Consider the following 12,400-nt stretch of genomic DNA (forward strand, 5'->3'; position numbering starts at 1 on the left):
GTAATGTTGAACGGCTGATAAATGAAAGGTCGTAAAATGGGGCAAAATCCACAACAAATGTTTCACTTACCAACAGAAATAATAATAATAATAGTAATAATAATAATAATAATAAAATAATAATAATAAAGTAATAGGCACCTTGGGTGCAATCCCAAAACAACTGGAGCACCACTTGAACACCATTGGCATTGACAAATTTGCCATTAGTCAATTGCAAAAGGTGGCCTTACTAGGAACTGCTTCCATCCTGCGACGATATCTGTAATACCATCAAACATCCACATCTGCCTATCCCAGGTCCTTGGTAAGGACTCGAGAGGTAGAAAAAATGCCAAATCCAGTCTGAACATCTGGCTGACTGTGCGATGATCCATAATAATAATAAAAAAGTTGGAAGGGACCTTGGTGGTCATCTAGTCCAACCCCCTGCTCAGGCAGGATATTCTATAGACCTATACCATTTCAGACAAATGGCTGTCCAGTCTCTTCTTAAAAACTTCCAGTGTTGGAGTATTCAACGCTTCTGGAGGCAAATTTTGGAGGCAAATTTTGGGCTCCCTTATGGTTATAAGTCAAGGACTATCTGGATGCAAGGGCCAAATTCGGCACAGAGAAGCGGTCAGGCTCCAAAATATTAAAAGCTCCTACGCCTCCCATTAAAAGGCAAACATTAACATGCTTGGCGTAAGAGCTGCCCAGTCCTTAAACCACACACCGGAGTTTATCTCGATATTCCAGTTTTTTTTTTTTTTCCTCAAGTAGACCCAAGCAGATACAAGCTTCACCGGTTTTCCCCTCCTAAATGCCATGAATAGAAGCAAGAAGGTGGGGTAGACGGAAATGTAACCGAAATGTTTAATCAAGCACACAAAATGTTTTTTCTGAACATCAAGTTTCCACATAATTGCGGTGGGCGATGTTCCCAAAACGATATTTCCTTGGTGTGCATATCACATGCCAAATTAATGACTGTCCTGTCTTGGACTGAAGTCTACCTGCAGGCAGACTTAAGGAGATTGCAGCCAGTCCTCTACTTATGACAGTTTGTTTAATGATTTGTTTAGTGACCGTTCAAAGTTGCAAAGGCACTGAAAAAAGGTACTTAGGACCGTTTTTTACATCGATGAACGTTGCAGTGTCTCCATAGTCCCGTGATCAAAATTCAGACGCTTGCCAACTGGCTCCTATTTATGACGGCAGCAGTGTCCCGGGGTCACGTGATCCCTTTTTGCGACAATGTGACAAGCAAAGTCAAGGGGGAGAAAGTCAGATTCACTCAACAACCAGTTACTAACATAACTGTGGTGATTCACTTAACAACTGTGGCAAGAAAGGTCTTAAAATGAGGTAAAACTGACTTAACCACTGTCTTGTTTATTGACAGAAATTTTGGGCTCAATTGTGGCCGTAAGATGAGGACTACTTTTAAAAAGGATAAATAATATTACAGCCACACTCTGTGGCAGAGGTGGGGAACTAGGGCTGGCTCCGGAATTCTGGGAGTTGAAGTCCACAAATCATAAAAGGGCCGTGGTTCCCCCTGCTGGCCCAGGAATTCTGGGAGTTGGAGTCTACAAGTCCTAAAAGGGCCATCGTTCCCCATGCTGGCTCAGGAATTCTGGGAGTTGAAGTCCACAAGTCATGAAGGGGGACATAGTTCCCCCATGCTAGCTCAGGAATTCTGGGAGTTGAAGTCCACAAGTCGTGAAGGGGCCATAGTTCCCCCATGCTGGCTCAGGAATTCTGGGAGTTGAAGTCCACAAGTCCTAAAAGGGCTATCGTTCCCCATGCTGGCTTAGGAATTCTGGGAGTTGGAGTCCACAAGTCATAAAAGGGCCATTAAAGGGTCATTAAATCGCCCTGCTCTGCGGGTTAATACACACACACACACACACACACACACACGTCAGAACCTAGTCATCATATGTTACATTACATGCATGAATTACATGAAGAAGTGATATTGACCTAATCTAATTGCCCCTCACGTTCTTCTCTCCCTCAACAGACACTGGATCGCCAGGGAATATATCTGGATTGTGGTGTCATACATGACCTACGATATCTATGTCATGTATCTTTGCTACTGGCATAAGAGTCAGGAGAAAGGGCCAGCAGGTGGAAATTACTCCTGGAAGAGCCTCCGGAGTTTTCTGCAGAAGGAACGGCTGATGGTCACCCACCATCTCTTCATCCTCTTCGTCTTAACGCCAGTCGCTACGGTGAGGCCACCTTTGCAGGGCCAAAGGGTGGTCAGGCTTAGGGCCTGATGTTGGTCAAGCCATCCATCTTAATTGCTAGAGAAGTCAATGGACACAACTTCATTCCTAGGTTTTGTTTTGTTTTTTTGAAATGCAACTACAATTAATCCTCGACTTACGACCGTAATGGAGCCCAACCTTTCTGTTGCTAAGCAAGACAGTGGTTAAGTGCATTTTGCCCCATTTTACAACCTTTCTTGCCACGTTTATTGAGTCACTGCTGTTCTTAAGTCAGCAACACGGTTGTTAAGTGAATCTGCCTTCCCCCGTTGACTTTGCTTGTCAGAAGGTCACAAAAGGGGATCACGTGATTTCCCCTCGAGACGCCACAACCGTCATAAGTACGGGTCAGCTGCCAAGCATGTGAATTTTGATCATGGGGATGCTGCAAGGGTCGTAAGTGTGAAACACAATCATAAGTCACATCCATCAATTCTGTTTTTACTTGAAATGGTCACCAAACGAATTTAGGACTGCAATTGAGATTGGGATTTTGGTCGCGAAGTGATGCAGTCCTTTAGCGTGTCATCACGTGACCAGTTTTTCATGATTGTTTTACCCTGCTCATTGAGCAAATTCCATGGTCGTTAAGCGAATCTGACTTTCCCTATTGACTTGGCTTGTTCGAAGTCGGGAGGGAAACTCACAAATCTTGATTGTGTGACTTTAAGACACTGCAACTATCCTAAATGTGTTGCCAAATGCCCAAATTGCGATTATTATTATTTATTAAATTTATTGGCTGCCCATTTTACCTCAGGATCTCCAGGCTGCCGCTACATAACCACTGGATCAATGGTTTAAAACTTTGAGGTTTATTTTTTCTGAGATGTTCATAACTTCGAATCCTCATTAAATGAAAGGTTATAAGTACAGGTAATCCTTGATTTGCAATCACAATGAAATTGAAAATTTCTATTGCTAAGTGTGGCAGTTTTGCCCCATTTTACGTCGTTTCTTGCCACAGCTGTTAAGCTGAACAGAATACAGAATAACAGAGCTGGAAGGGACCTTGGAGGTCTTCTAGTCCAACCCCCTGCTCAAGGCAGGAGACCCTAAACCAGGGGTAGGCAACCTTGGCTCTTTTATGACTGGTGGATTTCAACTCCCAGAATTCCTGAGCCAGTCATGCTAAGGAGAAAGGGAGAGGATTCCATGCTGAGCCATGCTGGCTCAGGAATTCTGGGAGTTGAAGTCCACGAGTCATAAAAGAGCCAAGGTTCCCTCCCCCTGGCCTAAATCAGTAGTAGGCAACCTTGGCTCTTTTATGACTCGTGGACTTCAACTCCCAGAATTCCTGAGCCAGCCTGGCTCAGCATGGAAACCTCAATTTCTCTTCAGCATGGCTGGTTCAGGAATTCTGGGAGTTGAAGTCCACGAGTCATAAAAGAGCCAAGGTTGCCTACCCCTGCCCTATACCATTTCAGACAAATGATTATTCAGTCTCTTTAAAAACCTCCAGTGTTTACAATACTTGGGCTACTATCTTCTATAATCATGATACTTCCAGCTTGATTTTTTAAAAAAACTTGGTGAATTTTATCTTTATAGTTAAACAAAATCTCCCCTCGGGCATATCCACAGAAAGAGAGAGGCAGATTTAGAGATAATTGTTGAGTCACACAGCTGTGTAGTGAATCTGGCTTCTCCCCAGTTGACTTGCCTTGTCAGAAGATCGCAAAATGGGGATACACCGTCCTAAATATGAGCCATTTGCCTCTAGTACTTGTAAAGGGCTGCGGAAAAGTACACAGATAATCCTCAACTAAAGCAGTTTATTTAGTGACCGTTTGAAGTCACAAGGTCCCTGAAAAAATGTGATTTATGATCATTTTGTATACTTGTGACTGGCGCAGCATCCTCATGGTCACGTAATCAAAATTCAGATGCTGGCCAACTGGCAGGTACTTATGACGGTTGCAAGTTCCCAGGTGGTGTCACATGATCTCCTTTTGCGACCTTCCGACAAGCAAAGTCAATGGGGAAGCCAGATTCACTTAACACCTGTGTTACTAACTTAACATCTACAGTGATTCACTTAACAACTGTGGCAAGAAAGGTCATAAAAATGGGGCAAAACTCACTTAACAACGGTCTCACTTAGCAACAGAATTTTTGGGCTCCGTTGTGGTATGTCGAGGACTGCCTGTATAATTTTAAAAGGACCTTTAATTATTCCTTGCTTGGGAAAAGCAAGTCCAGCTGGCCTGGTGTTTTGTCAGCAACTAAGGAAAAGAATGGGGCTTGCTAGTTTCTGAGCATGTACAGTGACATCTCCAGGCAGATCCTATTAACACTGGTGACTTTTTTTTGCTGACCCTGGATGAGAATAGAGACTTTCTTCAGATATGGGATGATTTAAGTATTTTTATTCTTCGCACATTTTAAATCTGCTTTTTCCCCCCAGCGTGTTTTCAATTAAGAAAGAGAAAAAATTCCAATCAAGGCAAGTCAACAAAAAGTAAAGAAAACCCTGTTTTAATAGAGGTTGTCCTCAATTTACGACCACAATTCAGCCCAAAATTTTGGTCGCTAAGTGAGGCAATTGTTAAAGTGAGTTTTGCCTCATTTTACGATCTTCATTGCCACAATTGTTAAGTTACCAACACGGTTGTTAAATGAAGTCTGGCTTTCCCCATTGACTTTCTTGTCAGGTCACAAAAGGGGATCACATGCAATCGTCGTAAATATGAGTCGGTTGCCAAGTGGCCGAATTTTGATCATGTGACCACCGGCATGTTGTGATGGTCATTAAGTGTGAAAAATGGTCATAAGTCACTGTTTTCAGTACCGTTGTAACTTTGAACGGTCACTAAATGAATGGTTGTAAGTCAAGGACTAGCTGAGGTGCTTTGAAATCATAATTTTAATTTTAATATTAGGATTGATTCACTAATAAAATTAATTAAAAACTAGTTTTTAGTTAATGTTATGGTTAATTAAAATTATTTAATCATAAAGTTAATTATAAACTACAGTAGGAGGTCAGTATGAGATCATCTCAAACCAGATCAGAGAACACCTGGGTGAACAGATGTTTCCAAAGCTCCTGTTTAATGCTCAGGAAATGTGGCCCAACCACATCAATAATGTGCAGGCAGACATTCCACCTGTAAAGTGTGCGTTCTCCCTGATGGACATCAAAGATACGCCCGCTCTTTCTTTCTTTCTTTCTTTCTTTCTTTCTTTCTTTCTTTCTTTCTTTCTTTCTTTCTGTCTGTCTGTCTTTCTTTCTTTCTTTCTTTCTTTCTCTCTTTCTTTCTTTCTTTCTTTCGCAGTTGTGTAATCTTTTGCTAGATCAAAGCCAGCCTCCCTTGCCCGCCCACTCTTGGGGCTCATAAACAGGATGATACTGCTACTGCATCTTGGGTTTTTCAAAGATCTGACATGTAATCGTGATTTATCCTTGCTTGGCTTTGATCCAGCAGCCAAGTCTTTCTTAAGTCTAGCCTTCGGGGACTTTGAGTCACTAGAGTAGGGGTGTACGAAGTTTTAGGGTTCGGGAAGCACTTACGATGGCTGATTTGGGTCTGTGGGATTCCCGCGGTTAGGAATAGGCAAAATAGCAAACTTTTTCAAGGTCTCAAAGTGCCAACTTTAAAACATAGAATAACAGAGTTGGAAGGGACCTTGGAGGTCTTCTAGTCCAACCCCCTGCTCAAGCAGGGAACTTTATACTATTTGAGACAAATGGTTGTCCAATCTCTTAAACACTTCCAGTGTTGGAGCATTCACAACTTCTGGAGACAGGTTGTTCCACTGATTAATTATTCTATTCTGTTCCATTCCATTCCATTCCTATTCTATTCCATTCCATATATTCTATTCTATTCTATTCTATTCTATTCTATTCTATTCTATTCTATTCTATTCTATTCTATTCTATTCTATTCTATTCTATTCATTCCATTACATTGTTCTTTCCCTTCCCTCTTCCCTCCCCTCCCTTTTTCCCTTCCCTCTTCCTTTCCTTTCCCTTCCCTCTTCCCTCCTCCTCTCCTCTCCCCTCCTCTCCCCTCCCTTCCCTTCTCTCCCCCCCTTCCCTGCCCTTCCCTCTTCGTTCCAGTGGTGGGATTCAAATATGTGAACAACGGTTCTCTGTGTGGATGCCACTCCCGGAAGTCCGTTCTGGGCCTGGGCAACAAAATATTAGCTACCGGTTCTGCCGAAGTGGTGGGAACGGGCTGAATCCCACCACTTCTTCCTTCCCTTCCCTTCCCTTCCCTTCCCTTCTGAGTTTTAATACTGTTCCATTCAACCTTCTGAAGTGTTCCCAACAAAAAAGCCTTCCCCTTTGATCCACCTTCATTTTATCCTGGGGGTTATTGCTTGAAGGCTGCAAAACACTTACTTAGGCCTCTCACCTGCCAGGCTGAGGAATTCTGGGAGTTGAAGTCCACCAATCTGCCCCTTTAGGACCTTCTGGATCTTTCTCAAATTTCATGAGAGGTTAGAAGACTCTTAGAACAGGGGTCTTCAAACTTGGCTCTTTTATGACTAGTGGACTTCAACTCTCAGAATTACTCAGCCAGGCACGTTGGCTGAGGAATTCTGGGAGTTGAAGTCCACAAGTCATCAAAGGGCCAAGTTTGAAGACCCCTGGTCTGGATCTAAGCCCGCGGTTTCATCAAAATGGCCGACTGAGGAATTCTGGGAGTTGAAGTCCACCAGTCATCAAAGGGCCAAGTTTGAAGACCCCTGGTCTGGATCTAAGCCCGCGGTTTCATCAAAATGGCCGACTGAGGAATTCTGGGAGTTGAAGTCCACCAGTCATCAAAGGGCCAAGTTTGAAGACCCCTGGCTTAAAACATCTTGTCCCCTGGATCCACCCCATCTCTCTCTCTCTCTCTTTTTCTTTCGGACTACAGCATCTGCGTGGTGAACTCGGAGACTTTTTCGTGGGCTGCATCTTCACGGCCGAGCTCAGCACCCCGTTTGTGTCTCTGGGCAAGATCCTGATTCAGGTGAGCATTTGACACCCGGAACCTCCATTTCTTTCTTTTTCTTTACAGATAGTCCTCCACTTACAACTGTTCATTTAGTGAAAGTGGCAACGGCCCTGACAAAAGGGACTTATGACCATTTTTCACACTTACGACCGTTGTGGCATCCCCAGGGTCACGGGATCAAAATTCAGCCACTGGGCAACTGACTCATAGTTATGACGGTTGCAGCATCACCCGGGGTCACGCGATCCACTTTTGCGACCTTCTGACCAGCAAAGTCAATGGGGAAGCCGGACTCACTTAACAACCGTGTTATTCACTTAAGAACAGCAGTGATTCACTTAACAGCCATGGCAAGAAAAGTTGTGAAATGGAGCAAAACTGACTTAACAAACTGTCTCCCTTTGCCACAGAAATTTTGGCTATCTGTATTAAATTTAGACGCTGCCCGTCGCACTCTGCAAAACGATTCAGGATGGCTTACCATTAAAATGCTAAATACGGGTAATCCTCAATTTACGACCACAGTTAAAGCCAAATTTTCCTTTGCTAAGTGAGCTTAGCCCCATGTTACGACCTTTCTTTTGCTGTGGTTGTTAAGCGAATCGCTGCCGTCATTAAGTGAATCACGCAGTCCTTAAGGGAAAGTGGCTTCCCCCATTGACATTGCTTGTTGGAAGCTGGCTGGGAAGGTAATACCCGGGGGCTGGATGCGGCCCGCAAAGTGGTTTCATGTGGCCCGCGAAGCCATCCTGGAAACAGTGAGGAAACGGCCCCTGCTGCCTTGGCCTTGGCCCAGGCCGGCCGGGAGCCAATGTACAATTTTGTGGTGGCCATCTATGCTGAAACACATTCAGTCTTAGCTCCACAAGGCCGTCTAGAAACAGCGAGGAACCAGCTGTGTTGACCCCGCCCCCTGGGTGCATGCTGGGGAGGTGTCACCCTTTGTGAGGAATGAAGAAATGGACCATGCCTTGGTGCTTGCCCCGGTCCCACCCCCTTCTGCCAGAAACCCTCAGATCTGCCCCACTCCTGCCCAGGCCACCTTGACATGAACGATGTAGAGCTGGCCATGCCCACCCAGTAGGCCACACCCACTCCATCCACATCCACCCAGTAGGCCGCACCCACCTGGCCCCCCGAAGGCAACCGCAATGCTGATACGGCCCTCAATGAAATTGAGTTTGACACCCCTGTTATAGATGGTGGTCACTTAATAGATGCCGTGATCTGCTTTGCGATGGTGGCAAAAGAGGTCGTAAAATGAGGCACAGTTCGAGGACTACCTGTACTAAGGCTGAAAGGGAAAGAAGTCGGAACAGAAATCGTACAGAGATGCAGCAGGCAGCCTCCCGCCCAGTGTGGGAATTAAAGGAGCAGCTGCTGGAATTTCTCCGGGCCTTGATCTTCTTATTTGTGGGCCAGCACTTGCCTCTCATTTAACCTTCTCAACATTTTCTTTTTTGGGGGGGTGGCGTTACAGGTGAAAATGCAAGATTCCCTCCTGCATAAGATCAACGGGATCCTCATCCTGGTCACCTTCTTCCTGTGCCGGATCCTCCTCTTCCTGTACATGTACTGGGCTTATGGGCGACAGATGAACCTGCCTATCTACGAGGTACCCTTTCGCATCCCTCTGCATTGCAACGTGGCCAACGCATTCCTGATCGCGCCCCAGATCTACTGGTTTGTTCTCATCTGCCGCAAAGCAATGAGGCTCTACAGCAGTTCACCAGCTCCGGACCGAATGCGATAGCGAACACCTAAATATCCGCTTTGGAACTAACTTGTCTCACCTTTCCAGATCGGGGATTTGGGGGAAGCACCGTTTCGGAATCGGCTGCCATTCTTCCCAGCCGAGATCACGAACCGCGTCCAAGGAGGTGCCTTTGTGGTCGCCAAATAACCACTGGCCATAAGATTGTATGCTTCCCAAAGCCTTCCGGTGACTGCAGCTGTCACAATGTTCCAGATGTGGCCTGATGTTGCAAGTGGAACCTGGGACTTGCGGTTGGCCAACCAGAGAGGCCGTGAGAATTCTGCAAATCTCTTCTTTTGCCCTGAGGTCTTTAATTGGCGGTTTAGGGCAACGAGGTTAAAGAACACCGTGCAGACTGATCTATGTGTCCTCTGATTGTCCCTAATCAGAATGCGCCCTGATCTTTTCATTTCCCCACCTCGAAAAATTGCCTGCCACCTTTTCTACCTTTTAAATCTTCTTCAAGGTGTTCCCTGTTGTGCCCGTTTACTAGTAGTGAAACATTGATAGCCTTATTTGGATATCTTGATGGCTGCCTTGATTTTACTGAAAGTGCCGAGGGATTGCTCCTGGAGAATTTTAGCATCTTTTTTTTTTTGTTAAAAATATACCTCAGCGTTCTTGTGCTTCTCGTTTTTAAGGATAGCCGTGCCCATCAAACTAGCAGAAGCTGGAGAAATGCAAACTAGCAGAAGCTGGAGAAATGCGGGGTTCCTCTTGCCCCAAATTGTGGAAAGGGTCTTAGTTCAATGGACAATATCGTAGAATGTTGTATTTTTAACATTTTTGCACATTCCAGGTTTCCTTTTGATGCACAATTTGGAAAACCTGGCTGACGTCAAGGTCATTTTGGAACAGGTGCCAACTTTTGAGACGGATAACCAGATCTTTGTGATTCAAGAAGTTGAATTCAAGAAGATAAGATTCAAGAAGATAATTTTTGGTGCTCTGTGTGGGTGATGCACATAAAAATCAGTGAGGCTTCAACACTGGCGTTTAAACTGCCATTTTGATTTTTCTGACTTTACAGATATTGAACAAAGAAAGGAAGGAAAAATGAGAGAGTGAGGATGAAGTGAAGATGAATCAGAAGTTGCTGAGAATGGACTGAACCTACTGTTCAGATCTGGAAGGATTCTTGCAAGATTTTTTCTTGCTTTGTGGTTCTAATTCTGGTCCCCCAAAGTCTGTTGGATTAGCACACCAGGATCATCCACAAGAGGCCAATTCGCTTGTACCACCAACAGACCACATTTCTTATCGGTAGCCAATTCAGTGGCAGCTACCTCCTCAACCGGGCCTAAGCCAGGCACAAGAAAGATCCATGGGAAAGGGCTTTTTCATTGCCTCTGAGACTACCACACCTTTGTGAGGTCTAGGACAATTTGAGGTGGCCAACTCGCCATGACCAATTCGTTGCGGGACCACTAGCCGCAGGACAGGAGTTACACTAATATCAAAGAAATGAAGGACTAGAATCATTAAGGAAAGGATGCTAAAAGAGGGACAAAATAAAATGTGAATGACAAAAATTAAAATAATGTCGAAGGAACGGTGGCGTTGAGTTATCCCATGTTGAATTGACCCACGGCGAGTTATCCTGTAGTACGTGGGCTGTGGCATGTTGTCCCGTAGCAAATTGGCCATGACGAATTGTCCTATGCTGTACAGAGAGGCCTTATTTCCATTCATCTTTGAAAGCTCGGGCGTTGTTCCCTCACGGTCCCGTTGTGGGACAGAGGAGAACATTGGCGGTGGAAACAACTTGATAACACTTGAAGAGGAGGCCAAAACGTTATTCTGGACATTTGCTACTACACGTAGTCCTCAACTTAAAACGATTCGTTTCATAACCCTTCAACGTTAACAGTCACACTGCAAAAAGTGACTTGGGCCCGTTTTTCACACGTACGAACACGGCAGCGTTCCCGTGGTCACATGATCGAAATTCAAAAGCTGGACACGTGGCATGGACTTACGACGGTCGCAGCGTCCCCGGGGGTCACGTGATCCCCCTTTTTGCGAATTTCTGACAAGCAAAGTCAATGAGGAAGCCAGATTTGCTTAACAGCCGTGTGACTAACTTAACAACTGCAGCGATTCGCTTAACAACCGTGGCAAGAAAGGTCGTAAAGTGGGGCAAAACTCACTTGACTGTCTCGTTTAACCACAGAAATTATGGCTCAGTTGTGGTCATAAGTAGGACTACCTATATACTGTCCCATCTATACTGCTGGAAATGTTTGAACCAGCCCTGTTTTGAGTCGGGGGGATTTGAATATTTATAGTAGGGTCAGAACAGCTGTCTCGGTCCTAAAATGCTGGGGTTTTTGCTTAAAAGGTATCAGATTGGAGAAATTTTATCTATAGGTTGTCTGTATCACAAGAGACAACGATTTCTTAAACCAGTGTTTCTCAATCTCAGTAACTTTAAGATGGGTGAACTTCAATTCCCAGAATTCCCTTGGGGAATTGAGGTCAACCCATTTTAAAGCATGCTGGCTGGGGAATTCTGGGAGTTGAAGTCCATTCATCTTAAAGCATGCTGGCTGGAGAATTCTGGGAGTGGAAGTCCACCCCCCCCCTTAAAACCTGCTGGCTGGAGAATTCTGGGAGTGGAAGTCCACCCCCCCCTTAAAACCTGCTGGCTGAGGAATTCTGGGAGTGGAAGTCCACCATTCTTAAAGTGTGCTGGGCAGGGAACTCTGGGAGTGGAAGGCCAGCCATCTTATAGGACGCTGCCTGGAGAATTCTGGAAGATGAAGTGCACCCCTCTTAAAGCATGCTGGCTGGGGAATTCTGGGATTGGAACTCCACCCATCTTAAAGTATGCTGGCTGGGGAATTCTGGGAGTGGAAGTCCATCTATCTTAAAGCATGCTGGCTGGGGAATTCTGGAAGTCCATCCATCTTAAAGCATGCCAGCTGGAGAATTCTGGGAGTGGAAGTCCACCCCTCTTAAAGCATGCTGGCTGGGGAATTCTGGGAGTTAAAGTCTTAAAAGTTGCTGAGACTGAGAAACACTGCAGAGTAAGGAAAACTTCATGGGTGTTTTCTTCCCGCATTCCATCTCTTGCTTAACTCATTTTGCACATCCAGAGAACAAGGTAATACTGGAACCAGGTTAAATGTGTTGCTTAACCGTCACGGTTTGAATTAACAAAGTCTTGTTCCCCCACAGGAGCATTTTTCTCCATGATAAAAGCACTCAGTGGTGTTACATCACCGTACAATTTTCAATTATAACCCCCAAAAGTGCAATGTGATAAAAGATGTATTCACAGAGATTTGTATGATGGAGAACAGATGAATTTAAAACACTGCCCTGCTTTTGCTTTTACCCTTGTTCAATGTTTGAACACGAGATGGGATGCTGGCTTGGCAGTCCTCCTCCTCTCTCCCTTTTTCCTCCATCCCTTCGCTCTCTTCCTT

At 44.9% G+C, this 12,400-nt stretch overlaps 1 protein-coding gene across 1 annotated transcript in view; it reads left to right on the forward strand.

Moving 5' to 3' along the window:
- The window catches only part of TLCD3A (TLC domain containing 3A), a 28,873-nt gene extending 19,228 nt beyond the window's left edge, over window positions 1-9,645 (forward strand). Inside the window, exons 3-5 of the mRNA XM_039321246.1 lie at window positions 2,012-2,225; window positions 7,133-7,228; window positions 8,694-9,645. Coding sequence (XP_039177180.1) covers window positions 2,012-2,225; window positions 7,133-7,228; window positions 8,694-8,966 — 583 coding nt within the window. The 3' untranslated portion in view covers window positions 8,967-9,645. The remainder of the gene's footprint in view (window positions 1-2,011; window positions 2,226-7,132; window positions 7,229-8,693) is intronic.
- Window positions 9,646-12,400: the final 2,755 nt, after the last annotated feature.

This window comes from Crotalus tigris, unplaced genomic scaffold (genome assembly GCF_016545835.1).
Source record: "Crotalus tigris isolate CLP2741 ecotype Arizona unplaced genomic scaffold, ASM1654583v1 scf7180000023723.778456, whole genome shotgun sequence".
In the NCBI taxonomy this organism is placed as follows: Eukaryota; Metazoa; Chordata; class Lepidosauria; order Squamata; family Viperidae; genus Crotalus; species Crotalus tigris.